General features: G+C 39.4%; 1 protein-coding gene across 7 annotated transcripts in view; it reads right to left on the reverse strand.

The window, feature by feature from the left end:
* VPS13B (vacuolar protein sorting 13 homolog B) overlaps positions 1-20,527 on the reverse strand; it is a 350,839-nt gene extending 330,312 nt beyond the window's left edge. For 4 of the 7 annotated variants that reach the window (XM_081013853.1, XM_081013855.1, XM_081013851.1 and 1 more), the window contains exons 1-3: positions 20,242-20,490; positions 18,763-18,929; positions 11,412-11,555 (exon numbers count right to left, since the gene is read on the reverse strand). In XM_081013853.1, coding sequence (XP_080869979.1) covers positions 11,412-11,555; positions 18,763-18,909 — 291 coding nt within the window. In that variant the 5' untranslated portion in view covers positions 18,910-18,929; positions 20,242-20,490. Of the gene's footprint in view, positions 1-11,411; positions 11,556-18,762; positions 18,930-20,241 lie in introns of all 7 variants that reach the window. The other 3 variants (XM_081013856.1, XM_081013857.1, XM_081013852.1) reach the window with 2 other exon arrangements.
* Between the last annotated feature and the right edge of the window lie 1,723 nt (positions 20,528-22,250).

Consider the following 22,250-nt stretch of genomic DNA (forward strand, 5'->3'; position numbering starts at 1 on the left):
AATCAAAGCAGAATGTCAGCTCTCCTTTTCAGAACATTTTACAATTTGCCAATAAGCACTCATATTTACCGAAACACTTAAATTTTTGGTTAAGATGCAAATGTTTAGTTGCAGCTTTTGTTCCAACTACCAAATATGAAACCTCTGGCATAGTTCTCCTTTCTCCTTTGTGTAAGTCAGGCATCCCCAAACTTGGCCCTCCAGCTGTTTTGGGACTACAGTTCCCATCAGCCCTGACCACTGGTCCTGTTAGCTAGGGGATGATGGGAGTTGTAGTCCAAAAACAGATGGAGGGCCAAGTTTGGGGATGCCTGGTGTAAGTTAAGGAAGCACAAGGATTTAGTAGCACGGGAAGCTGCTTTATACCAAGTCAGAGCAAAGACTGGCAGTGGCTCTCCAGGGTTTCAAGCAGGGGATTTCCTAGCCCTACGTGGAGATACCAGGAATTGAACCACAGACCTTCGGCATGCAAAGCAGATGCACTAACGCTTTTGACTGCTATCAATTGATTTGTTTACTTTAAAGACAATCTATTATATTGTAACACATAGGGAGAAATACATTGATACCAACTTTCAGCATCTGGTGTCATATATTTTTCCAGCACAATGTATTAGTAGTTAGGCCGCATAACTTAGCATACGAGGGCAACAAAAGTGGGTAGATCTGGCCCTCCGCTTCCAACTATCCACCCAAAGTGGGTCAAAGTTAAAAGCTGGATAGCAGACAATGCCCTTGGATTTCCTTCACTGCTGTCTCCATGCTCCCTGCATCTGGCACTAATTAAACTTGGAAGAAACAGGTTCTAGAGCACCATGAACATTAACCGGCTAAAGCATAGCTGTCAACTTTTCCCTTTTCTTGCGAGGAATCCTATTCGGAGTAAGGGAATTTCCCTTTAAAAAAGGGGCAAGTTGACAGCTATGAGCTAAAGTAATATGTGGCAAACACAGAACTGTGTCATAGGCAAGCCCAGCCTTGCTGCTGCCCTTCCTACTTGAAGATGCCACCACTTGTTTCCAATTCCTCTTGTCCACAGTGATAACATATCTGCCTCCCTCTCCCTCCTATTTGTGAGTAGGTCCCGCTAGCTCATTTGTGGATAGTGGACTTTGATAAGGTGGAAGGGCAGGAAAACGGCAGAAAGGATCTAGGAACATGGATAAATTTCTGGAACAGCAATGGGATATCAGCTCTGCCCAAGGCATGACAGATAACAGCAACAATCAGGGGAAAGAAAGACATAACATCTTACAAGGACAGGAAGAAACACCACGGACGGAATAATTGCCACACATAGGATGAACAAGGATATAGTTTGAGTTATTCACTTGCAGTTTTATAAACCATTTAATGTGTCAATACAAATAGAAGCTATTAGTATTGGAGTTGCTGTATAAGGGATTATTATTATGACTGGAATGTAATTGAAACTAGTAATATTTTGGAACGCAGAAATAAAGAAAATCATCAAACCATCAAATCTAGCAGGCACTTTAACTAAATTATGTAATTCAGTATTTGAATGTTTGGTATTAATAATTTTATTATAAATTGGTATTGTTATAATGAGGCTATTATTGGACTCTAATTGAAAACTAATAAAATTTATTACAAGAGAAAGGATCTGGGAACACCTGTCTCCCATAGCAAGGGCATAAAAACCTGCAACTGGTTGGATCAGACACAAAGCTGAAAGGACTGTGCAGACTCAGTTCAGCGCAGAAGTTGGAATGCTTACAGTGCAATTCCATATTTCTGAGTAAACATTTAAGTTCTACTTTGTTCAATGGGAACTATTCATTAGCAATTATGTTTAGGACTGCAGCCTTAAGTCCTACTGAAAATCAATGGGACTGCAAATAAGGTTATTTTAACAATCAACAAAATTGTTAAGAATCTGATCCATATAAGGAGGTTGTCATGCTCCTTTTTTTTAAAAAAAAAAAAGGTCATTATGCTATTAATCACCAATCAGTTATTTAAATAAGATGCATTATGTTGCTTTCCACTGAACTGCTAAAACTAATGCCAACATTAAATACATTCCCTTTAGTGCAATCATTATTTCATGAACAAATCAGCTCAACATAAACAGTTTGCAACGTATTCCATTTAAGATTTAAAATTGCTACATAAAATAACACACACTAATTAGGGCTCCAATACATCTGCAAATACATCCCCATGACCCATCAAGACAGCTGCACTCTTGTGGGACAATGACATTTATGAATTCCTGACAAATGCATGCGATCCGGAGCTAAAGCATTATCGGTTGAGAGGATCTAGCTACAGAATGCTCTCCCCTAGGAACTCAAACACTTGGAATTTAAGCAACTTTAGGGCATATGGCAAAACCTTCCTCTTTGATAAAATGTTCTCCAGCAAGAGAAATAAATTTAAATTTTAAGAAGATTCTATACATTCTTTCCCAAGGGCGGCTTCCTAAAACCAATAAAAGGAAATACACCCAAGATTTAGTAGAGCCTACAAAGCAAGTAAATACGTGGAAACTGAACTATGTAAGCACTGCAGGAAATAACAGATTGACATGATTCAGCTTTTAATGTATGGAACAACTGCACAAAGTTATGGCTAGGCAAGTGACAAGAAAATGAAGCTATCAAGTCAAGGAAACTTTATTTAGAATTTATTTTTTTCTTTTAATAGTCTTCCTTCTCAAATGCATATTGGGCAAAAAAAAAATCTTCTTCTTTAGAAGAACATTTTTTTAAAAAAATAAAGCAATGCAGTATATATATTTTTGGCTGAACTGCTATAAAATACCACAGGTTTATTGGTAAGTTCATCGTTTTAGAATGTTATGGGTTTTTGGACAGCAGAGTCTATGGCACAGGAAAGAAGTAAAATGATAGATTGCTGGTATGTGATTAAGAAGAGCCAAATGGGAATCCTTGATGCAGAGAACTACTGAAGCTAAGAAGGGGTGGACCACATCAGTCCCTTTAATGGGAACTTATTGAACCAGCAAAATGGAAAGGGCCAACTCATGTTTAAGGAATAGAAAGCAAGCTACAAAAACATATGCCCTTCTTTCTCCCATTCTCTCCCCTCTGGATGTGAATGCCCTCCTACCAGACCTAACTTGGGTTAACCACCACATTGGTAGTAACATTGTCCTCAGTGAAACTGAAATCCCACCTAGCTCTAACCCAGATTTCCACTGAACAGTGGGTTTTTTAAAAGCAGCTTTAACCTGGGTTTTTGAATTCATTGTAAGAGGAAATCCTAGCCGATTCAAGCGTTGACTGCACTTGCATGTGAGCAATAACACAAGGGGGTGCACTGCCAACCCCCTACTCTGTCACATTATTTTGGTTCCATGTTTGCAGATGAAGACCTACATCAGACTTGTGGGCAGCTGTACACAGAATGGGGACAATAAGCCAGAGGAGCGAGACTTGATAATATACTCCCCATCCCAGATCTGCTTAGGTGCAATTGTAGTTAACACCTGAATAGTGCTCCTGATTGCCCTTACTGTGATTAACACTGCTGCCAAAGTATTGGGAATTCACTATTAGGATCAAAAGCAAACAAGGAGAGAGAGTTTTAACCATTCCCATACATTCAATCCATGTATTTAGTGTTTAGCCATGACCAAAAGCAATCAGCAGCATTCTGTCTGCACAGACCCAAAGAGAAAGAAATAGTACATAATCCTTCTTAAGTGAACATGATTACAAAATACAATAGTACCTCAAAAATAAAGAAATATATATGTAAGTATTATTAAAATGCTATCAATCTTAGCACTACAGTCATACTAACTTTGCTTAACTTTTACATGCAAATGAAGGCTAAATGTGTAGTTTAAATTGGTGCATCCCATACTGGTTGACGTTTAAGATTTCTTGGAAAAATTACATAACCAAAGTGTGTTAATGTTTTAAGGGTCCTTGGGACTTTTTTCTTTCACATTGCTTTTATGATACACAATTCCCTCACTTCTTCAAGCCAAGTTATATTCTTACAAAATTCATTTTTTACATGTGTTTCAGATTTTGTTTGTTTGTAAAGACTTAAGCATGTAATTATACTCTGAATTGTTCCCTCCTCCTTCCTTAATTTTGTTCACTTTCTGTTGCTGATTTTGTTTGTTTTTCTTTTCTTGGACCATATTTTGTTCCCCTCTGAGTTACCCATTGCAAATTTACAATAATTATTTGAGGCAATCTTTTTTCTTTTATTACTGTAGCGAATTAATTCTTTTCCTTTATAGTTGAACTCCTGATGAAGTTCTCTTTTTTCCTCTGGAAGCATCTTCCTACTTTCATGCCTCGTAGCATGCTAAAAAAAGGAGAGTCATCTTAAAAGTTTAAGCTTGAAAAGGATTAGGTCTAATTCTGAACAGTCCTCCCATTACTTCTAGTAACCTGACTATATTGATAAGAAAAGGAATAGGCTTGCTTCTAATGTCACTTTGTGCACTCACTTAAATATAGCCTTAAATCATTGATAGCATATGTTCATGTATGAGTTTTCGCACAGCAAAAGGATGGGCAAGACTCAGTCCTAGTATTATACATTGTAACATGCCAAGGTATTGGGGGCATTACATCTCTTGCTCTTATTAGCTATGCAGATATGACAACTTAGATGTACTTATTTACTTATTTACATTCATGTTCCCGTCCTTTCTTCACTCATGAAGCTCAAAACAGCATACAAGGGGTTCCCAAACCATCTCCCAACTTGGTACTGACAGTGCCCAGTCCTGTTTCACTTCAGCAAGTGACTTTCTTTGCCCCTAAGCAACACAACCAGAATAAAATTCTATAAAGCATTGATTTGGATTATATCCAACTGAGTCATACTCAAGAGTACACTCAATGAAATTCAAAGACAAATCCACTGATTTCAAGGAGTCTACCTGGAGTATGACATCACTGGGTATTACCCTTTATCTTAGCAACTAAAATATTGCCCTTCTTACATTCTTATAATAATAATTTTAATAATTTTATCATTTGTACCCCACCTATCTAACTTGGTTGCTCCTGCCACTCTGAAACTAAACAGGAAAAAAATAGCATTTTAAAAGCTGGCTGGGGCAGAGGAGAAAAGAAACAGGGATGGAGGAATTCAGCTGCCTGGTGTAATGGCTTGAGGCAGACTGGTTCCAGAGCTGTAGGCAGAGATAGCATTCCCCTCCCCATAAATGGGAACCACACACCCTTCATGTGTTAGGAACTGATAAATGTGTTTTGCAACATGCAGGTTACTTTCTCTTCCAAAACATCTACGTTGCTGCAAATGGACATACTAGTTTAGCTGATTGCTTTTTAAATGGTTGCTCCTCTTGTCCTCTCCTGACAGCACTGCTTACTCTGAAAGCTTTTACCAAAGAACTTGGGAGAAGGAATCAGTGTTTTGCCATAAAGTATGCATTTTGATTATTATTACAATGTCTACAACAACTTTCATCACTGTTTACTAGGTCAACATATTAAAACAATTTCAAAGCAAATTGAACAACTGGAGATGGATGTTACAGAAGTACTCATTTCATTTGGAACTCGAACCAAGTCTGTGCTCCAACATCATAACTGCACGCAATTTAGTAAGTTTAGTAACAGAACAGAGAAATGAGGACTTGAGAAATGTCACATTTATTACTCACAACACATATACAATCAAGGAGTCTTATGGCACTAATATGGCATAAGTTCTTCTGGACATGCCCACTTCTTCAGATGCAGGAAGTATAATCATAGTAGGTATACTGTATACAGGAGAAGGTTTTAAGGTTGGATTGCAATGACTGGCATGCTAGTTAGCTGAAATCTGTAAGGTTTCTGCAGGTCCACCTCGCTTGGGAACACTCCTTCACTCTCTTTCCATATTCTACTTCCCAGCAAAAAGGTCATCAATAAAACTGGTGAAAGTACACACATGACCCCACTCAAATCCTGGGGAAATGGTCTGAAGTAAGGGTGTGTGTACACATTAATAAATGACACTATGAAGATTTCGGCTCTCTTCCATTTGTTCCCAAGATACCCACCCTAAACTTTGTGGTTGAGGAACTGTCACTAACAATAATGGGAAAACCTGCAGGCAACTGAAGACCAAAGCAAACCACTGTCATATCTACAGGTCACAGAGCATTTGTGATCCCAACCCATTTTTAAATATTATTTCCCCCAACCCTTGAGTATTTTTCTGCACAACATTAGGCTTGAAAAATAAAGAGACAAGAAGCCATCTATTTAGAAAACAAGTACACACTCTCACTGCTTGTCCATATGGTCCTGATCTATACTGATATATAGATCACAAGAACCTTCAGTCCACACCTCCCAATTTGGCCAGGGGTGCCATTTTGGCCAAGCCACACCTACCTGCCCTGCAAGTGTGAAGCAGGTAAAGACATGGCAGTGTCAAATGGGGTTTGAAGGTGATCAATGACACCTGAAAAACTCTGTGCACAGCACTTTGCCAACAATCAATCAGGATCTGCAGTACTTTACTTGGTCAAAACCAAGTCATCTGATGACATTGTGACATCATGTGATTAACAAGTGGATGGCCCTTTCCACCTGTCAACCATGGCCTGTGAGTGCTGGGGAAAATAAAACTCTGACACAGACCAGACCCAGTTCTCCACCTCTGATCTAGTTATACTCTTATCTTCTTTCTTCTTCTTCTATACTGCATACTATGACTTTACTATGACAACAATATGCTTCATGAACAACTAGAAAAATGCAGAATAAAGTATTATGATATGATAGCCTTATTCAAAATTAGCCAAATTTGAACTAAGTTCATGCCAATTAACTACTTACTGTAATTTTCCACAAGGTTCTTGACACAATGCTATTTGCTATATTATATACTCAAAAGTTAATTTATAGTCAAAAGGTGACTTAAAGTCAAATGTCGATTAACTATAAAACAGAAGTGCAGGTTTTAAAAAATCTGTTGGTGCAGATGTTTAAACCTATGAACTTATCAGATTTATTCTCCAACAGGGAAATACAATAAATAAATAATATGGAAGTGGATTTGGAGATATTACATCTCTTATCAGGGTAAAGGGCTACATGGAAGCCATATGCATAAATCAACTTTTACAAAACCTTTACAAATTTAAGATATATTATATTATAAAATACAAAGAAGGGGCTTAAGCTGGTACCTGAAGTTCTTAAAGGCAGCTTGGGGTGGGGGGCGGGGGGCGGGGGGAGCTTGGGAACCAGAAATCCAAAAGGAGTTATTTGTCATGAAATGAAGTGAATTTATAACTTCCTAAATACATGTTCAAAAAAGAGAAGAGATTGCTTTCATTTACATTCTTATTATTACAAAGATAAATCCTATCATTGGCAAAAATCCAAATGTTATTCTCTAAGGTTGTACATACCATGGAATAATTTGTCCAAATGTCAGTTGTAATTTTCAAAATCCCCCTCTTACTATAGATTCTTAAACATCTGTAACAAATACTTGTTTTGAGAGTGCTTTACATTTGTGACATTTGACCTTTTGCCGTATGCACCACAAAATTCAAGTTTCAAATACCATGCAAGCAGGAAATATGATCATTCCAGCAGTAGCCATCTGCATGGTCCAATATCAAATATTAGTTCTGGGTTGCACAAAGTCATGTGTTACAAATCTGTTTCTGCAGCTTCTATAATTAGTTGTAATTTGCTGCTTCTAAAATGTGTTTCTTATGGGACATCTGGCCTTGAAACGTCTACCTTTTGCATTGAAAAAAACACTTAGTGTTCTGAATATTTTAAATACATACATATACGTGTGTTTGTGTCACTGCATGGGTGGCATAACTAGGACCAGACTTCTTAAACAGAGATTTATATCATTATGCAGAAATATTAAATAATCTAAATGTATGCAAATAATGTTTCAGAGGTAGTCAGATTTTTCCAGGCTAATTATTAAACAGAAGCCTGTTAAGGAGATTAGAGCATTGTATGCAGCAGCACTGGTACTTTGTAGATAATCCAAATACAAAATGAATAAAATGTACACATATATAGTACGTATAGATGTATTTATTTAGTAGTGCTCCTAATTTTTAAAACGGAGAGCAAAATGCTGTTGTGCCTAGTAGTGCAATACATTTTTCACTGTAAGAAAATGAAGGCACTGTGCTATCTGCTCCAAATATACTAGTGCATAAGCACTTAGATGAAGATATGTGCTTTCCTGTATCTCAGCACAAATCATAAGCATATCAAAGCATTTCAGAGCCATCACAAGCACATCAGGTATCATCAGCCCATTTGTAGTAGAGTTTTATGGTGATACATCTTCATACCTTTCATATAATCTACCTACATAAATTATTCTGCAGAAGGTGAGAAGAACCTATTTGCTACAAGAGCAAATAACTTATTTGCTAAAAGATGGGCACACAATAGATATTTTTGTCCAAGTATGAATATCATTTCTGAAATCAATTCATCTCTAGGAAAAATAATAGCAACTCTATGCTGAACTTTCTGCACTTTTACAGTTCTCAGTATGAAGGACAGGACATATCAATTTTATACACTAAACTCATGCAATGGAGGAGAACTCTAACTGGAGAAATTCCCTTCCTAGTCATGTGATCATTTTGGTTTTACAGTTCAAGAGGGAACGCGGTGGCAATTTCTTAATCAATGTACACAATGTGCCAACCCAACCAAAAGAAGTACCAGTTCTCACATAGCATACAAATGTGGGCAATTTCCAGCCTCAGGTTACAGACGCTTCAGAAGAATAGAGAATATAATGGAGTAAAGAGATTTAATAAACCAATTATTTAAGTACACAATCAACTAGATGCCAGGTTGATTCTAGATGCTGAGAGTTAGTTTTAAAGCCTAGGTGTAGAATATTTGAAGAATAGTATTTCAACTGCCTTCTAAAAATTAGTGGCAACAGCTGAGAATGTTGCCCTGAGATTATAGAACCATCTCCCACAAGAAATTGCCAAATCTAGCAGCACAGTCCATTTCAGGGACTTAAAATATTTTCATTCAGATTAACTATTGACCACTAAATATACCAGTTATAGCTGCAATCACTGCTTGTCATTGCTGCTTCAAATGGTTACTTTTTATTTCACTGGGGGTTGTTTTGTTTTTTTGCAATATATATGTATCTAAGACAGAAACAGCTATAAAACAAACTTGGACACAATTATATCAATCTAGTAAGAAATCCATGTGTCACTGAAGATACTGCAACAACCTGGTGTTTTTCTATGTGCCACGATGTATAAGTGAATAGCATAATTTAGAAAAAGGATTCAAACTGTTTCTGGCTTAACCCATCCCTTTGCTTTTCATTGATTTCATTGATTAGCCAGATTTCCACATTAAGTGGCTCCAGAGGTGTTTAAACTTCCCGGAAATACTGGAATTTTATAAGCCTTTCCAGTTGGTTGCTATTGTAGAGCTTGCTGCATGGAAGGAATGCAAGTCTTTGTGCAAGACTTTAAGCACCTGAATGCTTCCACTTTTTGCCTTATCACTGCATCCATTTCAGAATATACTCAAAACTCCCTTGGGGTGGAGAACCACCACTACAAATGAATGAACATTTATTTTTGTTTTTATTATCTGTCTTGAGACTATTGCATTGAAAGGCAGAGTAAAAATGTTCTAAGTAAATCTGTGTGGAAAGGTAATCTTCAAAGAAAAAAGTATTTTTCAGTGCGTATGAGGCATTAAGAGTGATTTGGGGTTCTGCTCCCAACAGTGTCTGGCTGGTGGAAGCTCAAAGGCAGAGCATGAAAGCAATGGTCTTTCTCCATTAGTTCCTAGCATCTGTTTTTTTGTGGTGTTCCACCTTGAAACTCCCTGTTAGCAGTTTTTTATCTTCCATAAATCAGGGGGTGGGGAGATAATTAATGTAATCAAAGCTAGTGGCCATTGTTACACCTTATGATGGTGAATTCCAGAGATTATTGGCAAGTCTGCGCAGGGGGGAAATGAGAGGTGCGGGGAGGAGAGGGTAGACGTTCCATTGCATGAGCATAATTCCTTCTGCTGATGGGACAAGTTAGTTGGATACCACCCAGCATCTCTGGGATGCTTACAAGAAGGGAATGAAGCCAAGAGTCTTCCCTCCACAGCCCCACTCCATGTCTTGCATTCAGAGATGTACTGCGTCTCAACACTAAGTTTCCCTTTACTATTGTGGGTTACAAAAATGGATTGTGTGGGCAGAACAGGTAGAAGGAGCTTTGCATAGCAGAACTGAAGAAAGATATTAGGAGAAAGGTACTTTCCCACTTTTGGAATGTACCAGAGACCTCTATCTTAAACTTCATTAAATAAACACAATTTTGTGCATTACTGGTTTAAACCAAGCTCACGTGTGGCTCTACTCCTTGGCCACCTTCTTTCATAATCAGTATTATTTTTATTTTTTAAACCCTTTAATAATTGTTTACCATTGTGCCAAAGCACATGTTCAAAAGTTTAGCAGCTAGGAGAAAGTAAAACTTGGGCTACTACACAACACCGGAATCTATTTCACTATACAGTGGTACCTCAGGTAACAGACGCTTCAGGTTACAGACACTTCAGGTTACAGACTCCGCTAACCCAGAAATAGTACCTCGGGTTAAGAACTTTGCTTCAGGATGAGAACAGAAATTGTGCGGTGGCGGTGCAGCAGCAGTGGGAGGCCCCATTAACTAAAGTGGTGCTTCAGATTAAGAACAGTTTCAGGTTAAGAACAGACCTCCAGAATGAATTAAGTTCTTAACCCAAGGTACCACTGTACTGGAAGCCGCCCTGGGTGGCTGGGGCAACCCAGACGGATGGGCGGGGTACAAATAATAAAGTTCTTGTTGTTGTTCCATCTCAACATCCCTCCCATCCCTTCTGCACATTCAACATCTTACTGATGGGAAAGTTGTTTTTTTTAAAGGAAAAAACTCAACTACGAAGATCAATTTCAGGATGACAAAGAAGAAAATTGAAATAAAAATTAAAAGCAAAATTTAAATGTGGTAAGTGCACTGGTATGAAAATATTGAAGCACAATAATAAAAAACTGCTAGTTTTTCCCTACATCACTTCCTCATTTTGGAAGGATGCCAGTACTCAACTCCAGGAATGAGATCCAGATTTTTAGTTAGTAGAAAACTGGAACAATTATAGCTAGTCCAAAAGATCGCTACAGCAAGAAACACATTTCACCTTCTTCAAAGATTCAGTGGAATCAAGAAGAAAGTGAGCTTCCAATCACAACTTGACAGCAATAAAAAGTGACTTTCAGGAGGAAACCCCATAAGGATAAGATGAGCATCAAGGTAGCCTTTTGCTAGGGAAACTAACCATGTATCCAAGTTCCTGTAAAATCCAATAAGTTCATATATATATTGTCTTTTTAAAGATTGCATGTTGTTTTCTTACCTGGACTCCATCCTTCAGCTTCAAAATGCACTCCATTGTATTTATTGTAATCACAACTGGCTCGGAACCAAGCTTTGTCCATGGTACGTGGATGCGCAGTTCATGAATGTGTCCACTTAAAAATGTAAATGGTAGTTTCAGCTCCTTGAAAACAAAAGTCACATCAAATTACCAAGCTAGCTATTAAAAACAAAATGAAATAAAATGAGCGGCTTGAGCATGTAGTTACAGTTATCCAAATGCAATTTAAGAAGTTTTTCGGCTGCAAGCTATCTGACATAAATTTTGGTGCATTTCAAAATAGTTTCCCAGATAATGGGGAACTACTTCATTCATATAAATAAACCAAGAACATAACCGATGTGTGTTAAGTTGTATCTATTCTGACACATCACACACACACAAACAGCATTCATTCATTTGGCTTTTATTCAGTTCTGAGCTTGAAGACTCATTAAAAAAACAAGCACAACTTATAAAACATAAAATCCTTAAACTATATACAGTTAATTCAAACTTCTAATAATAAAAATAATAATTTATTATTTATACCCCACCCATCCGGCTGAGTTTCCCCAGCCACTCTGGGCAACTCCCAACAGATTAAAAACAGAATAAAGCATCAAACATTAAAAACTTCCCTAAACAAGGCTGCCTTCAGATGTCTTCTAAAAGTCAGATAGTTATTTATTTCCTTGACACCTGATCGGAGGGCATTCCACAGGGTGGGCGCCATCACCGAGAAGGCCCTCTGCCTAATTATCAATGGCCACTAAAATCCAACAAAAATAAATGAATGAATGAAATGGTCTTACACTGCCAATCCACCCCCCCCCCCACACACACAAGACTCAAAGGCTTAAAGTAAACTTGAATAGGAATTCTCAAGCTAGGAAGTGGATCCTGAGGTTGCCTTCAAATAAACACTTATTATCAAATATCTATGCCACCCTTCCTCCCCAAGGAGCTCAGAATGCTTTAAAAAATTCAAAAATATACTCAAAATCATAATTAGAAGATCAATTAAAATTCTGTATCGAAGTAGAAATATAAAAACATAACACAACTTCCTCAACCATGTGCTAAAGATGAGATGCACATCTTTCATTGGCATTTGAAAGCCATTAAGGGAAGGGAACCACCAAACATCCCCAGGAACGGAGTTCCACATACAGGGCATTTGCCACAGAGTAGTCCTTGCCCCGTATAATCAGCACATGGGTTCATCCCCATCAACGGGAAATGCAGGGCCTTCCTTCCAGATTTTAAAAGCATGGGCTTGCTACAATTATGACAACAAGTTTGAAGCAAATATGAGCAATTTTGTGCTACATAAACCACAATGAGCTTCTGAGTGACTTACTTTTTATTAAAATATTTATAACCTGCTATTCTTTGAATATTTCCAATCCAAGAGTGCATAAGCAAAAGAACAAAGTAGAAAGGACATACAGAAAAATATAACCATGTACAGCAGTTACAAAATCATATCAACAGGCCCAGTAAACAACAAACAGTTCCATGATAATGCAAACAAAGCAACTGCAATAAGGGCAGCAATTACAAATGTCAATTTAATAAAATAACTTGGGTAAAACCCAGCAAGAAGTCCCCACTCTACTTTGTGACCTTTGCGCAACTTAACAACTTTCACCCCTCTCTCCAACTCATCCAGGACCTTATCCTGAGTGGTATGAATCATCGCCCACAAGTATAAACAGCAAAGATCTCCCACTCCTTTTCCATAGTAGAAACAGAACACACACAAAAGAGAAAGGTGGCAATATGCCACAGCTGGTGTTTCTCTCCTCTTTCCGAGGTCCTGACAAAACTCACAGGCCTTGAGGCCTGTAAGGCTGCTAAGAAGATTCCCTCTTTGTCAGTCTTGCCACCTTTAACAGTTTGTTCCAGTTTTAACCCTGCCTTGCAGAAGAGAGGCAACCTTTTCCTGTATGCTCTACTCTCCAGTGACTAAAATAAAACTTCAGAGGTAATTAAATCCAACTTTCCATCATGCTCCTCCTTGGAAAGCTTTATACAATATACCTATGGCTTCGGCAGTAGTCTGTCTCCTCCTTACTAGTCAGCACAAACAGCATTCAGCATCCTCCACAATTATCTGTCTTTATTACCAAACATGATTTAACCAGACCATTTGCCACTAAAAAAAGTTCACTGAGGAGGCAACAGTTGTGGAATAAGTGTTTTCAATGTTGCCACATGGTAGGCATGATTATACACCTTCACCTCTGCCTGGCTGTAGCTGCTCTGAGATGTGTACCGCCTGAGACCTAGCCATGAACTGGGCTGATTTATTGCTCAAAGATCCATCTTAATAGGTCCCACACCTCCACAGGGGGAGACAGCCACAGCCAATCCAAACCTCACCAGTGAGTGATTCCACCCACCATAGGGTCAAACTCTGCAGTGCCACTGGATCATTCCAAATTCACTCTGTAGCAAATTCCAGATCAGTTGTCAGACATGCAATATGTGCTGGGTCAATGGTATACTGCGACAGCCCCACAATTGTTAAGGTGGCCATAAAGTTCTGAGGTGGTCCTAACAAGGTGGACTCAGTTTGAATATTAAAGAACACCCCCCCAGGAGCAACGCCCTCCACCCTCTGGATTGGTGCCACACCAAATACTCAGGCAGGCCAATCTGAGTCAGGTGAGGCCCAGTTAGCTCACCCAATAGGTTTCAATAATGTATAACAAGTCAGCCCCTTATTCCACAACTGTGTCATGAATAAGGGATGTTGCACTGTGAATTGCATGGGACATTTGCAGTTCACTTTTGACATATAAAAGGAACTCCAGACAAGTCACTAACATCAGACATTAGAAGCTACTGTTTAGCCAAGCCTAGGGGAAACATTATATTCTGATCCTACATAAAATTGCCTTGATCCATAAGCACTCTGGCATATACATGAACTGCTGTTTGTTGAATTGAGTAACAAGAGGCTGAATGAACAAGGAATCACCATGCATGTACTCAAGATACAATGCCAATGAGAAATGGGATCTACTTCTACATAAAACCAGTTAAAATAATTTAAAACATGTTAACATCTATATGTTAGGGACTGGGCAGGCTTGCCTAAACAAAAATGATTTAAGCAGGCACCAAAAAGAGTATATCGAAGGAACCTGCCTGATAATCCATCAAGGTCATATGTTCTTACACATAGACTTGCAACCATTCAGGCAAGGGTGTGAGTGTACACATGCACAGGCCAGTGTGTGTGTGTGTGTGTGTGTGTGTGTACACACACACATACACAAACACACACCAACTCCCTTGCACAGTATTACAGCAGCAGTTTGTGAGATAGCACCATGGTGCAGGGGACAGAAGTTACTTTAGGGGCTACTGTTCAATTCTGTTTTTATGGAAAGATGTGCAACTGTTTCTCGAGATCAGGTTCAGGTCCACTGTGTTTATAAGCTAGGTTTTAAGGTATACAGGTTCCCATGAACTACTACTATTGTGTACAGCGATTTCACAACTTTTGAAAAGATAGAAGATTCAATGCCACTGTCCTAATGCTTCAAGAGGAAACACAGGTGCTCAGCCTTCATCAGGGTAGAGAATAGAAGTGAAGAAAACATAAAAGTGGATAATAGAAAGCTGCTGAAAGTTTGAAAACAACTTGTTTGCCTTTTATGACAGCTGCCTGACTCACTCTTTGTTGTATAAATACAGGTTGGTGTTTTTTCCAACAAACGTTTTCAACTTAACAAAGTGAAGTTGTCAAAATGTAGAATCAAGTCAGATGTCAAAAGCTGACAACCCAGGAGACACCACTTAAAGCTGCAATCCAATGCACTTTTTTGAGAGCAAGTCCACTGAACAACAACTTACTCCTGAGTAAGCAAAACATCTGTTTTGTATGCTCTGTTTTGTTTAGATGAAGAGAGCTTCTTTAATATGCTGACCGAAAGTGCAAGATTGCCAAGAATACATATGTCAAAAAAGAATATAGTCCAACATCTTACACTAGAATTTATCTTTATTAAGTATGTTGATTGATGCTACAGAGAACAAATGTGTACATCCATTTTAATGACAAGCAAATTTAAACAGATACATCATACCCACATTCTTTCTAAAACTCATTTCTAGGTCTAGAAATATGTTCAATTTAGCCAAGCAATTTGAGAATCCTTCAGAAGTTATTATTTTAATGTTTATGCTAGAACACAGAACATATTCCTCAAAAAGCAGCCTCCTCCTTAGCCTCCTCCACACCATGTGTGACACTTGATCTTGAATCTTTTCTCAATTTCAAAAGCCTTTCTATAATGTAGCTCTACTGTAGCTCTTTATATTGTGTTTCAGATACACCAATGTGTGGCAATTTTAAACTTCATAAACATTGATCAACAAAGGTCATTTTCATCTACTAATCTTTTTTACTTCCATATGAGATTAAAAAATTCCTCATTTTAATCACATGAATATGATGTAGACATATATATATATTATTTATAAGACCATTTATAAACTTCTAGCTCATAAAAATGTATCGTGGTTCTGTTAGAGCTCTCCTACAAGTCCCTAGATGTGTTTCAAACGCATGGGTCAGACTAGAAACGGGGATGATGAGAGGGGAGGCTTATATCTGCCTAACATCAATCTACAAATGGCTGTCATTGAATCTGCTTCCCTGAGGAATAGCCCCACTGATCCTCTGCGACCAGTTCCAGTCAGGCTGGCAGACAACAGTCCTGAACACCCTTCAGAAAGTGGGTTTTGCCCCTCAAGCCTTTCTAAGACTGGTGTTGGACCAAGCAAAAGCTACAGTTAGGCAAAGAATCATAGACACCGAGAGACAACAGGACTGCTCAAGGTGCACAGACTATAAAATTAGATAAATCGAGAGATATATAGCCGCACCAGCAGCATATCTCTTCTTTCTCATATCCAAAAATGCAAGAAGGGCTTTTACATTCGCCAGAAGCTCGGTTCTGCCCTCACTGGTCCTGGAAGGATCCTTTAAAAAAGTCCCATATGCTCAGAGACTTTGCGCCTGTTCATTGGGGAATATAGGAAGTCCAGAGCACTTATTTTTTAGATGTCCCTTTTATGAAGAGGTACGTAGTGAGACCATTGATCCCCTGCTGGTGAGGCTCACTGACCTCCTGGAAAAGCAAAAATTTGACCTTTTCCTGTTAGGCAAAGATCATAAGACGACTCGGATGGCCACCAGATTCTGTGTACAGATCTGTAGGCGCAGACCACCCCCCGATTCAAACTAGTTTGTTAAGAAAATCCCCAAACTCGGTTCCATGGGTGATTCTGGGTCATTTCTCGGCGGTAGCTTATCTTACAGTTTATAAACATCTATACGCTTATCACATTTATAAATTTTAAATTTACTGTTGTACATTGTTTTAAATGTTTGTTTTCCTTCTGGGATTGTACCCCCCAAGTGTGTTTTATAAGCTGGTCTCTGACCATAATAAATTATCTATCTATTATGGTTCTGTATTAAAAAATAATTAAAAATCATAAAATTCTAAAAATCATAAAACACAGAACACATGACCAACAACACTGAATCAAATTAATTCTCAAAAAAATACACACTTGGCAACAGGAAAAAAAACCTAACAGTAATTAGATAAATGTACAAGGAAAGTATGCCAAAGCAAGTGTTTTTATATTATAAAGGACAATTATAAAAATGCACAGTGAGGCAGAAGTAATATCCACTGACGAACAGAGTTTATTCTCCAGAGCAGTGTTCAACACTCCCATTGTTCTAGGCACATTTTGCGTCAGGGAATTTCTGAGCTCTGGGTGCAGTACTGCACCTAAGATTTCAGATCAAAACTGCCACTGTTGGCGCTGAGAGTGTGGGAGGAGAAATTCTTCCTCGCTAGGCTTCCGATAGATCTAGGGGTCGTCTTATACACGGAAAAATATGATAGGTCTTAGGTTTGCGAACTGGACTATCAAGGTGGGTGTCTCTGCCATCAGTTGTATAAGCTTTTAATATGTGTTGTTTGTGGTGCCAAAAAAAGATATATTTATATGAAGGAAAGGGGGCATATGGAGAATCCAGAGTTTGTCTGCAGAGTGGGAGAAAAGGAGGACCATTTTTTTCCTCCCCACTTCTAGCCACTCTCTGAATACTGGAGAAGAGACCCTATTAGGGAGACGGGCAGGGGAAGCATGGCTTTGTTTTTTGCAGGCTTCAGATAAGGACTAGATCATGTGAAAAATGAACATACGTTTTTAGCCTCAGTTCATTCATTGTCAGCTTTGTATTCTTGTTATAAAAAAGTGTGCCTAGACAATCCATTGTTGCGCCCATAACCTAGGTTTAAGATGCCATTTAGCTTCTAGCTTTCATATATCAGTTTCTAACACTGCTCCAGAGGAAAGACATAAAGTTCAAGATTTGCACACATAGCAGGAGAACCACACACAGTCATCCCTACAATTCTGTGTTATGATGCAACAATTCCCACATCTGAGGATTTGCAACTTGTCTCTTCAGCAACAGAACTGCTGTACCAAAGCAAGCAACAGGTGCAGGTATGGTTCTTCCCTGTATACATCATAGCTGTCAACTTTTCCCTTTTCTTGCGAGGAATCCTATTTGGAATAAGGGAATTTCCCCTAAAAAAAGGAAAAGTTGACAGCTATGGTATACATACACTGCATCACTGGATCCCAACCAAAGTTATTTTCCCCAAGTCAACAAGATGCAACATCAGTTACAGAAACAAGATGTTACAGACATTCAACACAAGACTGTTGCTATATTGTGCAAGTCTTTTCTGTAGAAAATCCATTTTATCTTTTCAACACAATAGTCAGAAGAGAAACAGCTTAAATTAGCCAGATTCAGCTGGAAATATGCAGGGGAATATAAAGTGTGTCTTTTCAAACAACTCACTGCAAGGAAGACAACTTCAATTGGCCTGTAGTGCTGTACCGCAAGGCTTCTTGCGTACTGAGCAACAGAAGATGTAAGTACAAAGGTGCTTGATGTTTGTGGGAAAGAAATGCCACCAATATAGAATTAGGCAGCCTGAGCTAAGCAACGGAGGGCCTTGAGAGAGGAATGGAGACCAGGCTTCACAAACATGGAAGAAATATATATATATATATATATATATATATAATACCTTCATGCATTAACATAGAAAAGTATGCCAGAGTAGTAAGGCACCGTTTGCACCCTAAATTCACATGATTTTACTCCTGAGAAACATGGAATATATACGTCTCAATAATGCTAAAAAAGGGTATCATTCACCCAAAGTAAATTGAGGACAGCTTATTTAAAGTTACATTAATTTATTTGAGTTATGCACAAAGAACAACATACCTGTTCAAGTACATCAAGTTTTAACTCAAGCTTGCTAAGAACGACATCTCCTCCCCAAAGTGATAGCTGTAGATCAGAAGGCTTCAAGTTCTTAATGTAGCGATTCACATAGCTCATTAGAATAGGAGTCACATACGACTCAAGCATTGTGTCTTTGTTGATGGAACCTTTAAAAAAGAAAAGAAACTCATGTTTTATCTTCCTAGTATGCATAAAAATACTGTAGAAAGCAAACCTACTGCCACTGCCAGAAACTTTCAAATCAGAGTACTGTACTTGGATTTAAACTGATGCAGTTTAACAGCCATGCATCATTCAAATCATATACATTTCAACTGAGAAGTCCCACTGAATTCAGTAAGGTTTATACTAAGAACAGCAAATACAGACTTCCAGTAAGCATTCACAGGCTTAGACTATCGTAGCAGGCCCCTTTAAACTTTGTATCTCAGCACTAAAGTATACCTACAGATGACTGAACACAATATTCACTTAAATAATGTTATACTCTCTCTTAACTGGTTTGCAGCACAGGCAATTCCAAAAGCTGTAAATTTTGTAGCTCATGTAATCTCACCACCTGTTTGTGTATCACTTCCAATGACAATTTGCAGCCCAAATATAATATAATAATATAAGTTTTGTATGCGACCCATAATAAAAAACCAAAGCATCTATTGTATCAATTTAAAACAACTCCTTTTAAAGTGCCCAGTAGGAGGGAACAAATCTGAAGCAACACATGCAAACATATATGGGTTTTTGCTGTGGGAGGTGGCATTTCTGTCCCAAATGTTCTTTTTCTTTTTTAAAATATTTATGCTTTTCAGGTTTATACATTTCACCAATTTTACAATCATTTTAACATTTCAAAACTTGACTTCCTCCCCCCCCCCCTTTCTGCGGTTCCTTAAATTTATTTTTAATATCTTCTGCATATCCGAAATGACTTAATTTCCTCATTTATTCACCAACTTTAAATAAATACTCAAACTGCAGGTTATTACAATAATAATGCATTGGTTCTGTTTAGGATGAAGAACATATGGGATTACTGTAATGTCCAAATGCACAACCAAATGCATTCGGCACACAGCGTCACAGGTGACAGCTGTAAGCTATTTTCCTATTCTCTCTTAAGGCCAACGCCACCACACAAACTTCGTCCTAGTTGAAACGCGACCCAAACCAAGGAAGCGTCCAACCAACCAACCAGGTGTAAACTTTTAGCAGTTTCTTCCACGTGGGCTCCGGGAGGGCAAGTCGCCCTGTGCGTATTCTGCCACGGGGAACCCAACCCTTGATTCTCCTGCCCCCCAGGCTCAGGACCCTTGACTCTCTCCAACACGCCTCTTCAGCAACTTCTCCCCGCCGCCTTCCTCCTGCTTCAACGCCCCCCGCGAGGCACCCCGAGACCCCCTCAAGCTGAGCGCGCGCGCCGCCCTTCGCCGCCCCCCACCGAGACGCCCCTCACCCTACCGCGGCCTCGGCTTCCTCATGGGGCTTCTCCTCCTGCCCGGAACGCGGCTCGCGGCTCGCCGGCGGTGGTTCACTCCCCGCGAGGAGCCCCGTCGTCCGCAGCCCGGCCCTTCATGCTCAGCAGCCCAGAAGGCGTCGCCAAGGGCCAAGAGAGCCTGAGGTTGGTTTGTTTGGTCGGCCGCCGAGGCAGTTCCGGGTTCCAGCCTCACAACAACCGCCGCCGCCTCCGTTTCGCCGGACGCATTTGGCGGTGACACCATCCGGCGGGAAGCTTCCGAGAGAGGCTTCAGCCGGCGACGCGAAGGGCTGAAGAGAGAGAGGGAGGAAGGAAGGGAGAGGAGGCGCGCGGAGCTCCCGGCGACGGCTTCCTGCCCGGACCTGAGGCTGTGCAAGGCGGGAGGGAAAGGGGGGAAAGTGCTGTATTCGTTGGCCACCTCTCTTAACTACTTCTTCATATCTCTTGGATGTGCCCTGGGCTCCCTCGCTAGCGCCTTTTGTCCGCTTTTCCCACGCGCTGCCCGCACAGCCTCGGGGAACATAAAAGGCTCCGGTGGTGGAAGGGCCTTCCTGAAGAGGCTCTCCTGGCCGCTGCACTGTGGTCTGCCTAGAGCCGCGGGAAGACTCTTGAAATACAGTGGTACCTCGGGTTACGCTTCAGGTTACAGACTCCACTAACCCAGAAATAGTGCTTCAGGTTAAGAACTTTGCTTCAGGATGAAAACAGAAATTGTGCTCCAGCGGCGTGGCAGCAGCAGGAGGCCCCATTATCTAAAGTGGTGCTTCAGGTTGAGAACAGTTTCAGGTTAAGAACGGACCCCGGAACGAATTAAGTACTTAACCCGAGGTACCACTGTACACATACACACACCCAGTCATTTTTGATTACGTGCATTTACGTACCTCCTTTTGGTAATCCTCATAGAACTCTAGCCCAATGGTTGCCATTAATTTGATCCTGAATTGATTTGATCCTGAATTGATTTTAGAATGTATTTCAATTAATTGATTGTGATTTTATGTAAATTGTTATTTTTACTGTTAGCCGCTCTGAACCCGCTTCGGCTGGGGAGGGCAGGATATAAATAAATTATTATTATTATTATTATTAAGTAATTGACCCGCACTACTTTTCCATGTGCTGGTTTGTTTATCTTGATTTTATGCAGTTTTGCACTGGCTTTTGGCTTGTTCGCTGATGAGGGTTTTAGGAAGGAAGGAAGTTTAGGAGTGAGTCTCCACAACATACATAGTTCTATACACCTCAGTCATGTTCCTCCTTGTGCACCTTTTGCCTAAAGATCCCCAAGGTGCATCACTTTACATTTGTGTTTATTAAATTGTGTTTGCCTTTGTGCTATCTATTCACTTGGTATGAAAAATCCCATTTTGTTTAAACTACCCTGAACCATTTGATATCATAGGCAAATTTGGCTTCCTCACTACTCACCCCTAACTCTAGATCATAATGAATACATTGACAAGTTAAAAAGCACAGGCCCCAATACCAGGTAGTTAAAACAAAATGGGATTTTTCCCAGTATAGATAATAAGCGAATTGGTCTCACTTTCATGAATCCCAGTAAATCTGCCTTTTATCATTGGTGTTATGTTGGCCACTTTCCAGTTCTATGGTATGGAGCCTGGTCTTAGAAGCAAGTTGCATATTTTTGAATATTCTCACATTCACATTCTTTTAATTTTATTACTATTATTAAATTTGTATTCTGCCCTTCATCTGAAGATCACAGGCCAGTTCACAACATAAAAATACAAAGTGAGAACACAAAATACATAACAAAAACAAACCAATAACCTCCCTGGCACAAACACATTTAGAAGGACATAGCCAAAGGCCTGGTTAAAGAGAAACATTTTCACCTGATGCCTAAATATATGTAATTAAGGCACTCTGGGGAGAGAGCATTCCACAAATGGAGCCACCACAGAAAAGGCCTGTTCTTACGTTGCCAACCTCTGGACCTCTCATGGAGAAGGCACACAAAGAAAGG

The sequence above is a fragment of the Podarcis pityusensis genome, assembly GCF_964106645.2.
Source record: "Podarcis pityusensis genome assembly, chromosome: 7".
NCBI lineage: Eukaryota > Metazoa > Chordata > Lepidosauria > Squamata > Lacertidae > Podarcis > Podarcis pityusensis.